This window comes from Diuraphis noxia, unplaced genomic scaffold (assembly GCF_037042655.1).
Source record: "Diuraphis noxia isolate RWA-SAM2 unplaced genomic scaffold, SU_Dnox_SAM2 contig0002, whole genome shotgun sequence".
NCBI classification, from domain to species: Eukaryota; Metazoa; Arthropoda; class Insecta; order Hemiptera; family Aphididae; genus Diuraphis; species Diuraphis noxia.
This window is the reverse complement of record NW_028301712.1, coordinates 73043795-73057474: the sequence shown is the minus strand read 5'-3', so window position 1 is coordinate 73057474 and position 13680 is coordinate 73043795. Positions and strand designations below refer to the sequence as shown.

Below are 13680 nucleotides of genomic sequence, written 5' to 3'. Positions count from 1 at the left end.
TTTACGATGCAGTATAATCGTGCATGATGAGTCTAATTCTTTTGCATATTTTCCACGGCAACGTAATCCCAAACGTACTCTCTGTAATCCGCACCTGTCAATTGAACTTTTGTCGTCTTTTATAAAAATTTCTGAAACTCGTAAGCCACCGAGTTGTGACAAACCGGTTCTCAAGTCTTAACAAATATTAAATATTGCTATAATTTATGTGCCTGTATATAAAGGACAAGTACGATATTTTTTTCTTTTCAATAATTTGCATTTTGGTTTGAAATTATTTCGTAAGAGTTTAGTAAACGTTGGGAATTAATGTGCGATAAACCTATATACTTAAATAATTGAATATAAACAGAAGAAATCAATTCTGTTCACATAATATAATATACAATATTAACTACCGACACAAAACACAAGTGGCGAACAACTAAAACATCTGATCTCGCTCGTGCCGATGTACGACGATAAGCGGTTGCAATAGTTTATAATATTTTAGTTAAAAATTACGGTAAAGTGATGTATAAGTACCGATACATTACAAAACTTATACGAAAACTAATAAAATCATTGAATACATTCAATAATTATTACGCCACACTGCCACAGTTGGTATGATCAAGTTATGTAATAAAGAATGTTTTTTAAACTATGTACATAAACCGTATAGGAAATAAAAAGGTCGATTCGGTACAGACAGTTTAACCTATAAAATTCTGTAAATTAAATACAAAAGACTAAAAAGGCTGTGGCCCCGAGACGTGCTCAAAGCATAAACACAAAAAACACAAAAAATTAAAATTATACCAAATAATTAACTTAATATGTTTCTTGTCAGGTGGCACTACTGAGGGCCTTCCTTTTCTAATCTCCTTAATGTCATATGAATAAAATTTTGTCATCATACTTACTGATAATTGTAAAAATAGATTGTAAATATATTCTTCTAATTAAATAATAAAAAAAAAAAAAAATTAAACAAAACCCATAAAACGAAATCTGCGAGTAATGTAGGAAAACTTTCAAAAAATGCAAAAATGACAACATAATGAATACCTACCTACATTCCACAGTATTGTATACATAGAATTAACATGGATAGTTATTTAAAAACATTACTTTTAATCACACAGCAATATTATATTTAAACAAATGAAGTGATGATTCGAATATGTACTTTTATATTTATATTATTATTTTTATTATAGCGAAGAAATTTTAATAACAATTATTACGATTGTTATGCTTGCGAAAATGTATGCATATGATTTTCAATAGTTGAATCATTACAGGATGCATCAAGAATTTGTAATCTATATAATTATAATACGGTGATTTGTCAAATAAGTGCATCTCCATTTTCTCCATTAACAACGATTTCTATAAAAAAAATCTATTTTAGGAATTTTTACATTAGGTACCTTAATATATATATATTACATACATTTTTATGCAATTTAAAGAAGTGGTATGTGTCAACATATTTTATTTTCTATTTTTAATATAAAGATTATTCATGAATAGTTTTATTTATGCAATCGTCATACCTAATACATATATGAATTGAAATTCAAACAATTGGCGTCTGAATAAAATACAATTACAAAAGTTTTCTTGACGTAATATAAAGTAAATATGATTTTAACATTTACATTTAGACTATTAAATATATTCTTTTTTATTTTTATTTTATTTAACTTATTAATTTCTTTACTTCAATATATTCCATAAATGTTATTTATTTTTTATAATTCCATTTATTTGTTATTAAAATATCAATGAAAGGTCCAAAGACATCCAAGAAGATAATACCTTGTAATTCACTCAAATTTATTAGATAAACAAAATAAAATTAATAAATAGATAATTATTTTGTACATTAAATTATCTATGTTTTACGTCCGTAAGATGGAGACAACACGTCATGTAGGTGTGAAATCCTCTTAAACTTAAACCATACAGAGATATGAACATGTTTCGTGATATACCTAACAATATAAATATGAATAATTTACTTTTTGCGTAAGTACTCTGGGTAATCACACTTTATTTTCATTTTCTTTCGATTTTCATTTCGTTTGAATAACAATATATTTTTTTATTTTTTTTTTTATTGATCCAAAAATATATTTACAACCCGGCATCTATGGCCATTAGTTACAGAAATTAGTTAATTACAGACATTTTGTTTAGTAGGTAGTATTATTATTTATTAATTTCACTGTTTATTGCTAAAATGCTTTTTTGTGTAACATTCATACACAACAACACTCCCATACAAATTAAATTAGAACAAAAATACATTTAAACCTTTAAAATCACTTTTGAATCTTATATCTAAAAATTAAGGATTAACTATTAAATAAAAAAAAGGACGAAATCTAAATTATTTTGCAGTTTTATTATAGTCTAATAATTATTTGAAGACTTATTTACTTTATTTAAGCCACAGAAAACGCCAAAAACTAAGCTCCTACAAGGAGATTCTAAATAAAGAATCATACAAAAACCAAAAACCCATTAGACAAACCAGTGAACGTATAATTTTAATCGATGTCTTAAATAGTTGTAAAAATGTTGTTACCGTAGACCATCTTCGCTGTAAACGTCAACTATTGAATCTATATATAATCACAAATCTGAAGGCACTTTTAATATTCTCAATTGTATAGAATATTAAGTATATTTTATTTTTAATAAATTAGAGATGACTTAAATTTAATATCAGTAAAAAAAATAAGTATTTTAATAATTAATTAAATTATAAATAATAATTATTAATTTATACATAATAATTTATTAGTTTTGCAGTTAATCATAAATAATTGTTATAGCAAAGTAATGGGATATTTTTATTTGTAGCAAAGTCAATATTTAATGAGCATATTTTAAAAGTATTAATGATAAATAATTATTGTTATGATAAACTGAATTACAGAACCACAAGTTAATTGTAATTTGGAATAGCTTTCAACAATATTACGTATAGTGAATTAGTGAAGTTTAGATAAAGGATAGATGTATAAGTGCATAATAATTTTTATTTAATATATAAGCGTATCGCTATTTGTGTTACTGATCTCAGCTCCACCTAACGTAAGATCAAAGTATATAAAAACTTAATGGATTCGCTTGGATGCCCGTTCGAGTAATATTTTTGTCGTCACAAAAACAAATGGGTTGAACCGACAAATTGGTCGCAAAAATTATTCAAATACTATAAATTGTTTATTCAATTATTGTATATACAAAAAGTATAATATGCTATAACATTGTTGACTTGACCCTGTCCTAGGGATCGAAATTATTATACTAGGGACCGGAAACCGAGGGACCACCGAATAATTCATTGTAAGAAAGAGAATGCGACGACCTTTATCATATTTATTTGTATTTTTAGATATCTAACCTTCTTTAATTTTTCATCATACCATGTCACTGGTTTTATTTAAAACTTATATATATATATATATTATATATCACCGGATACTTTTATTAGTGGCGCCCGAAAAAACAACAATTTTGTTCAGCTCGAGATGTACTCTCCTTCGCCACAACCCTTGAAAACATGATTGTTATAAAAACAGTTTCATAAAAATACCATTTCGTGTTTCAGGTGTGTTCCTATTCTGTTGGGTGCCGTTCTTCACGTGCAACATACTGGACGCGATTTGCCACAAACTGGACAAGGAGTGTTCACCCGGCGTCCGGATGTTCATACTGACTACGTGGCTAGGCTACATGAACAGCTTCGTCAATCCAGTGATATATACGATATTTAACCCGGAATTCCGGAAAGCGTTCAAAAAACTCATGCGGATAGGCACTTGACCCGTGGCCGACGGCACCGGCAAGAGCTTTGCAACGAACGTCTGTGGCAAGTGACGCTGCTGCCGTTTGTTCACATGTGTGTGTGTGTGTGTGTGTGTGTGTGTGTGGGTGTGTGTGTGCATCACTCGTATATTATTAATAATTGCATGTGCAGTCGTATGCACTAGCAGTTACTTCCTGTAATATACTATTATTGTATCGTATCATTAATTATTGTTAAATAATTATCATATTATTATTATTATTATAACTAAAGCTATCTTTTTATGACTAGCTCCCGGATTTGAATGCTATAAAAACTACGAATACCTACATGTTATCAAAAATAAACGAAATTTCTTTTCAACGCAATAATGCCTTTGAAAAATTACCGACATTCTTTTTTTAGGCAGTAAACTATGCGAACAGGCTAAACGACAACATTCAGAATTTTTATTTCTTCTTTGTCTTAACTAAACTAACAATAATAAAGTACAAAAACAAAATGCCAAAATCAGGCACGAAGTAAAAAATATTTAAAAGCTATTAAAGCAAATTTTACGAAAACAATATTTCTTAGTGTAATATTTTGGAATTCTTAATTTATACAGCTTTTACAAAAGGTTGTAGAGCATATTAATATATTATGGACTAAAAATTAATATTATGATCAGAAATGCTATAAAATTCAATAAAAAGATTTTCTTTGAAGTACCTAATGCATGAAACAAAGTATGTGCTTGTAATGAATTGTCCTAGACTAAAAATAACGAATTTTTCATTAAAACCCGGATCCTAGTAATAATAATAAGGATGAGGAGTTTATGAGGATTAAATACTAACAGTTATAAGTAAAAAAAGAGATATCTATCTGCATAGAAAATATTAAAAATTTGAATAAAATATTTTTAATAACAGATATTAATAATTGCATTCTATTTTTGAAGCTACGGACACTTTTGAGAAACTGACACACACAACTGAATATACACTACCTACATCTGCTACAGTCAGTGTTTTAATTCGTTAAATACATGTATTTTTAATATAAGTTTGAAATTTAAAACAGATTTGTATAGGTCAACTCGCATGATAATAATAATATACGAATTTTAAGACAACTCCAAAATATTAACTACCTACTAAACTTCTTATCCCTAATCCAATATAACCGTAGAACAAAATCGTCGTTATTCATCACACGCTCTTGCATTTTAAAAAACCAACATATTGTTCATATTGTTATTTCAGTCATCTCAATATTATATAATATTATAAAATACGTGTACAACAAACTTTGAACGAACCAAATATTTCTCGATTTATTTAAGCCGACAAATATGAAGACTACCACAATACATATTCCAACAATATTATCATAATATTATCATTATAAATAGAGATTTTACGAACTGTTCGATTTTCGAACCAAACTGGAAATTCCAAATAATCGAACCGAACCAAATATCTAATAGTTCCGTTCGATAATCGAACCAGAGAAATAAAAATAAAAGTCGATGGAATTGTTATTAAATAATTAATAATTTATAGGTTAATATCAGTTGTTTAATGTTTGCTTGTTTTAAATATTGATGTTTATCGCTTTTTCTTATCAGTTATCATCATGTTAATAATTAAAAATTAAAAATCTCATGCATAATAATCATTAACTATTAAAGTATTTAAAGTATTTAAGTAAATAGTAGTAAAATCTTTATTCAATAATTCTGAGGTATTGTGGCTAAACGATAAATAAATAAATAAATAAATATTAAATATTAAATAAAATAATATCCAATTTAACTTTTAATGTTCGATTCGAGTTCGATAAAATATTTGAAGAGTGCGGTTCGGTTCGGGTTCTATTAAAAGTGTGTAGGTTCGGATCTGTTCGAGTTCGTTAATTTAAAAAAAGTTCGGTTCGGTTAGGTTCGACCTTAAATATTATGGTTCGTAACATATCTAATTATAAAGTAGATAATAACCACTTTGTTGAGTTTCAAATATTATGGCGTTTTATTTCGACTTAAAACTATCTTTACAATAATTGACAAACAAAAATATAGGGTTTTCACCAATAATTAAAAACTCGTTTACCTATTATCGAATAAATTGATGAATAAATAAAGAATTTATATTAAAATTATATTTTTCATAGGTAGTGAGATAAATCAAATGACTAACGCCAAAAATTGATTCTTAGGTTGGTTTAAACGCTCTTAGACCCTTTAATAATATAAATGTTATCATTATGCAATAAGTTATCAATTTTTACTATCATTAAAAATACAATGAATTATAATCTCTAATTAATTTTTTTTTCTGTAGATTCATATTATGAAGGTACAAGTAATTATTGTATTTTTTTCGTGTAGTTTTATATATTATATACGATCTTTAGTTGTTATGGGGTGAATGCATTGTACACGAAAACACAATTCATAATATTTCAATTACAAAAAAGAGTATGGTTAATATTTTATTTTTTTAGAAAACCATTATATTATATTATATCACTTTTAAATTAGTATATTAAATTATCTACTTATAAACTACGAGAGTAAAATACAAAACAAATCTGAAAGCCGTTTAATTTTTTCAATTATTTTTATTTCATAATGTCGAAACAATATTTTATAGTCTAAACATATTATAAAAGTTTAATTAAAATAACAATTTATTATTCTACCTGCTAGAGTATTCCGAGAAAATAATAAACACGTAAACTTACCTGAAAACAAAATTATTTTTAAATTGCATAAAGCTAGAAAAACGAGAATTGTTTGTATGCTTATACTAAATTACAACGTTATAATAACAATAACTACAAATGAGAAGACATTTTAAAATACGCTTAAGGTTGACTCCTATAGAATCAAATTAAAGATTTTTACTCAAATTGTTCACGTTCAGCTACAATTCTATTAATAATTCTCATCAAAAAATTACCAATTATAAACTATAAGTGCCCAATTTTGTCAAAAAATTAAAAATATTTTATTAAAATTATTGTTTTCAATAATTTCAGTAATTAAAAATTAGATAATGAGATATGATTTAAAAATAAGAACTATGATCCAAAACAATATTAATTTAATATGCATTCAACATGCAATATTATTTGTCTCATAAGTAGGGCTCAAATTGAAATGAATCACACAACTCTTACAAATTTGTTCAAAAAGTCACAAATAACTTGAAACTGCAATTAAAAAAATAAATATTTATACCTAGTTTTGATATCACTATTAAATAGTGACATATATGTAAGGCATTCTCCGTAAAAAAGATACAAATGCATTAAAATGTTAGCCCCACTGATAAGTTCTAAGTCGTAGGTTGCAATATGTAAATTTGAATGCATTAATTATTATTTTTTCAGTTTTAATTACTTCTGATTATTGTGAACTCTGACCGTTTTATCAATAAATATAGGTTTAATATAATATGCAATTACTAAAAATCATGAATGTAGTTCTTATATTCTCAAATCAACTATTAATCATAATACTTAGTTCCTAAAAATTGTTCAAGAAATACGTGTTTATATTGACCATCTCCTTTTATTTTATTCTCATTTTCTTCGTTTTTATTTTTTTATTTTAATGACATAATATCTGGGTGAATACAACTTGTATCCAAATAACCAAACATTATTAATTTTATAACATAAATATTATGATATATAATTATGTGTGCGTGTGTTTATTTTGTATACGTGTTTAGATTATCCAATTAATATTTTAATAGAATAATGAAATATAATTTTAGACTACTGATTATTTTTGCTCAAAAAATAGATAGCAAAGTTTGTCTTTGATTATTACTATATATTTTGTAGAAGCAAAATATTGCAGGTTTTAGAGAAATGATAACACCAGGATATAATTTAATGTTATAATAGTATAAATATATTATAATACTATTATTGACCATAATTTTCATAATTTAAATCACCAAATCCTAAATTATTACTAATAATGTATTTTGTAAGAATTAACTAAAACATAAACCAAAAATATATATAGAGATATTCTGACTTGATACTTTTTATTTATGTTGTTAAAAAATAAATAAATAAATAAGTAGAAGTATTAATCATTCACAACATCTTTTATTTATTTTTATTTTAAATTACGAATACATGTTGTTACTTATAAGTATTCCATAACAATAATAATTGTAATATTGTTATAACTATTATAATACACCTATTATTAATATAGGAATTATTGCTATATCTTAAATTTGTTTTGTTTAAGGTTGGTTGTTATTCCTAAGTGTTTAATTTTAATTTTAACAGGATATTATAATTACACATTGTAACTCAAACCATTTACAATGCATTCACGTAATACCATATATTTCTAAAAGTATAATCAAATATGATATCTTTATATATTTATTATTTATTATAACTAGGGTATGTATACTATATACCTCAAGTGAAACTCCATACATATAAAATATCATTTTCTTTAAAATCATAATTTTTTTTTATGCTTATGAATAAAACGATAATTCCTTATATTATAACCCCATTAATTTTTTAATACTCATCAACTACAATCATAAACATTAAACAGTTCAATATTTATTGATTAACAGATGAAAATATATTTAAAAAACAAAAGTCCGTTTAATTTAATCATTTGGTTTGGCTGCTATATCGTATATTTTAATTATTATTGACTAAAAAAAAAGTTAGAGCAAAAGAAAAAAAATGTATTTCATTAAAACTTCGACGGAATAAATTATGTGAATGTTCATTAAGTAATTAGAAATAATATTCATTAATTAAGATTTTAATTTTTGTCAATAAGTTTGTACAATGAAAATTCATCAATGAATATTTTGAAAACTCTGTTGTTATTGTAATTTATTATGTCTATTAACTTCATTGATTTATTGAATCTTGTATATATTATTACCTATAAATATGTATTATGTATTATGTTAAAACGTTTAAAAAACTATCTTTTTTTTATCATATGGAGATACTTTATCTACTTTCTGGTCGATTAATTAAATCGCGCACAGAATATTGTATGTATACCTAACGTTAAAATAATAAGAATTTTTATAATACGCAATACACCTATTTATTATTATTATTATTAATGTTTCGTTTTTAATTATATGAGTTTTTAAGCTATATTATTATATTATAATAATTTGTTGTTATTATTATTTTTTTTTATTATTGTTAAAAATTATAATATATCAAAATCATACATATTAATTATTAATTTTAATTTCCAATCTAGTCTATGTATAACATAATTTACAAAATATAAATTACATAAATGTATATTTATTTATATATTATATTATTATTATTATTATTATTATTATTATAACATGTGGAGTTAGCTTTTAAAGTTACGATTGTGGTGTAAATATTTAAACTGTACAATTACTATAAACAAACGAATAATACTGTAAAATAAAAATATTGACAATTGAAAAATCGTTGTGGACATCTGTTGCGGATAACTTTTTATTGGAAATTCTGAGGTAAATCTCATGCCTCGAATGATATTGGTCTTTAAATGTATAAAGACGTGTACTGCAGACGGTGCAATGTCTCGGTTACCTATTAGTTTTAGATACAGTATGTTTCGAACATAATATTATGTCATAATAATATAACAACATTTACTAAATGAGATTTTTGTATTTTACGGGATGATTACGTCATCATAGACTATAGAGGATATAAAAGTGTGTTATATTTTTAGACATATGCATTATAATGTACCTAACTATGAATTAATAATTTTTTGTACAGGTATTTTAATCTAACTCGTGAAGCAATATTCACACATGCGCAATTGTCGCACTCCCATATAATATTAATAATAATAAACATCGGTTAGGTTAAACGTAACATGTATTTTAATACAAACGAATAGTGACTATCGTTTTAAAAATACGTGTTGTTTTGAAATCATATCACATATTATGTTGATATAGGTAATATAACAATAATACGTCGAATATCGCAGAAATCCACTGCTGAAGAAACTGATTTCAGCAATCGAGAGCGTAGGGGGAATTGAAGTCGACTCATCAAATATTTAATACACACGCGTTCTATACTCGTTGTACTATGCACAATTCATATACCTACCTGCCTACCTATAATATATTTAGGTATACGAAGAGAATTTTTCATTTCTCGAGAATAATAAAGATATCGACTTATTTTTATTGTAATAGCATAATGTATTATGTATTATGTACCTATATGATATCATACCTGTATACCCGTATACAATATAGGTACAGTATATAGTTATATGAGATAGGTATATGTATGTTTTACTCACGCACGTACATAATAATATTCGACTAAATGTCAAAACAGCATTACACGAATTGTGCACTTAAACGTTTCCAGTTTACGTGTACTGGCTATACAGGAGATTTTTTAAATCTTATACTTTATGTTACCATCGCGGTAACTATACGCTCTGCTGCGCATTTCAGGTTATTTAAAAATCAATGAGGCGGTCGCGGTGGCTCTGCGATTAAGTAGAGGTAGGTAGATACTAGATAATTTAATGCTAGATTACAACACAACAGTTATTTTGATGACATACCTACCTACATGGCTAAATATTATTATTATGTTTTGAACCTTAAACAAAATATTGCATGAAACAATTTTCTGTGGGATGATATTGCATACAATGATACATCTAGTTTATTCGATTTTCAACTAAAATATCTTTTTAACGATTCATTGTAATGTTAATTTAATTGAAATATCCATATGATTTTAACAATATTCCTGTATTATATAACAAAATCTTTAATCGTTTTAATTTCTAACAATGACTTTTCTTAAAAGTTATAAATGTTTTATTATTTATATATTCAAATCATATTTTATAATATAAAATCCAAAATAACATATTATTATCATACGTTTTGACTAATAAATATATTTTTATTTTAGAAATATACTAAGGGTATAATATATAACTTCTGCAATCGTAATATTTCATCTAAATTTAAATAAACTGTACCTACTTTTTTAAAATTTAAACAAATAATAAATATATAAAATGATAAATTAAATAGATAAATTGTAATTATCATTCATGTTGAAATACAAATATTCAATCATATATATGCGCATTGTAACAAAACATAGGTTCTGACAAAATAATTGTAAATACTATATTGAGAAACAAAACTTTTTCATGTATTCTTGTTTTTAAACAATATTAATGGAAAATTCGACATGCCATTACTCATCACTCATTTGCAAACTGCATTATGGTAAATTACTTTTTGTTAACTACTGACCTTTATAATAATATGATATTATGATACAATAAATATATGTAACATTTAGATATACTGTTACTTTTTAGTTAAAATCTAACAACACACCTATCTTAAAGGCTAATCCATAAAAGTCATAACTGTAGAAAACTTCTCGTGAAAAGTTCGATACGTTATTTGGAAATTTGATTACATTTTATAAAATTGCATAAGACATATTTTATACTAACAAAAAATTGTCTTACATTTCAAATAATTGTATGCAGTTTCACAAGAATATAAAAATAATATTTATTAATTCTTACCAAAATTATTGCTGACATTTTTGTATTATTTATGGTGATCGTGCCAAACGTATATATTTTACCTTAGCTATAAATTAGTTTTTAGTTTTTATTTTTTTTTCCATAATATTATACTAAAATAAATACAACTATTTTATAAAAAATGTTGTATATTAAATTGATGTGTTATATTTTTTAAATTTTGATCTTATAATTAATAAATGTAATTTATTGAATTATTGGTTTCGAGCAAGGCTACATAAAATAAATTATCCGGGTGATAAAATCAAGACAATATTCAGCACCTTATTAAAACTCATAGTTAAAAATATAATCAATTCAGTATCATTTCGCCATAATAATATGTATAGAACATTCTCAAAAAAAAAATATATTATAATAATTTTAAATGTTGATTTTGTATATTACAATAATTGCTCATAATATATTGCACCAGCTGACAGTTTTTACGTATAACGCACCATTTGATATAAAATATGAACTCTTGTTGTGATTGTGAATTAATTGTATATAGAAGATAATAAGTACGTTGTCAGTTCCTGTTTTTGATGGATTTGACATCCACTTTCAGAGTTGATAACTATTATTCTGTAGTTTTCATAACAATAATTTTATTTAATTAAACTTCATGAGTGATAATTTTTCAAAGTATTTTCTTGGTTACACTTTTTGAAGTATTTTTATTTCAAACATAGCATTTCGTAAATCACTCTCCAAATGCTAAAATTTTGACGACAACAGTAAGTTAGACCTTATAATAACGCAATTATATAAACAAATTTAAACAGTAAAAATTATCGAAAAATGTTTACTTGAATGGCGTTAACATTATTTTAAACAGAAAAAACTCGTTTAATTAATAGGTTTCAAACAATTAACCACGAACATTAATTTCTAATATAAGAATATAATACATGCATGTATTATATGTATAGGACATCTCTTTAGGTACCTCGTATGCATCTTGGTATACTTTGATCAAAGAGTCTTCTACTAGTTAACATTATTTAGTTATATAAGATTATGGGAACGGTTTATCATGAAAAAAAAAAAAAATTATTGATCCGTTTCCTGCAAAATGTTGCATTCAATAAATCTGAATTAAATTAATGTCAATAATATTTTTTTTTCGATAAACATATTTTTTCTAACATCTACGCATCTGAACTTTGGATTCAAACTATGAGCTTTTTTTTATTATAATTTTTATTTTTTAAGATATGATAGATATGCTTGCTGGTTGTAATTTGTAAATACTTGATACTAGTTACAAGTACTTAGTGCCCGTTACAAATATTTGGTGCTCTTTCAAAGTACTTGATGCTCATTACAAATACTTGATACAAGTTTCAAAGTTGTTTTTCTGGCAACCCCTTCCCCAAAAAAGATAAGTTAATTTATTTAGGGTTTCAGTACAAACGATGAAACTCATGCACAAACTAGTACGATCGAAAGCCCTTGGTTTGAATCCAAAATTTGGAGAGGGGGTGTTAGGAAATATCTAAGTATTTTTTTTGTTAACATTTCAATAACTATAATACTAATTGTGGTGTTATTATAAATACCATATAGCACCAAAATATTAATACATTTTTTTATAAATATGAAATATTATTTTCAGTGTATGACTGTAAGATATCCAAGCTTTTACTGTTCGTATACTAGTTCAATATTTCTTCAATAAGTTGAATCTCTTTATCACTAGCCTCAGTGAAATTATAGACAGTTAACAATAGTATCTATATCCTTTTCTATGATATTTGAGATGCTTGTAAGACATAATAGATGTTTATTAAATATCCTCATCAGATATTTCCGTTCGTGTGACCAATTCTGAGTATATTAAATACGTCTAATTTTTTTCCACATTAAACTCGTATTTAATCACACACCACACAATAATTTTATTTATTTTATATAGTTTTCGATATGTTGCCAATGGCAATTCACAATATAAGTTCCATAAATTAGTGTAGTATTTATTTGAGTTTTCGTGTAACTCAACTAGATGTGAATAAGGTATTATTGGACTATTGGTATTTTTTATTGCATTTAGTGGAATACTTATACTTTATATCTGCTCATACTAATATGATATTAAATGAAACACATTTTAAAATTATTTATGAACACAATAATAAAAATAATAATAATATTAAATCTGGTAAAATGTTACTATAATTTTAATATGTTTTCTCTTGGCATATTTTAGTCACGTAAATGGAATTATTATATTATACGATGTGCATCGGTGGCATGCGCGTTTTGCAGACTA

The 13680-nt window shown here is 25.1% G+C and overlaps 1 protein-coding gene across 2 annotated transcripts in view; it reads left to right on the top strand.

Annotated features, from left to right (window-relative positions):
• Dop2R (dopamine D2-like receptor) overlaps positions 1 to 9420 on the top strand; it is a 334506-nt gene extending 325086 nt beyond the window's left edge. For both annotated transcript variants that reach the window (XM_089220100.1, XM_089220101.1), the window contains one exon: positions 3611 to 9420. In XM_089220100.1, coding sequence (XP_089076226.1) covers positions 3611 to 3825 — 215 coding nt within the window. In that variant the 3' untranslated portion in view covers positions 3826 to 9420. The remainder of the gene's footprint in view (positions 1 to 3610) is intronic.
• Positions 9421 to 13680: the final 4260 nt, after the last annotated feature.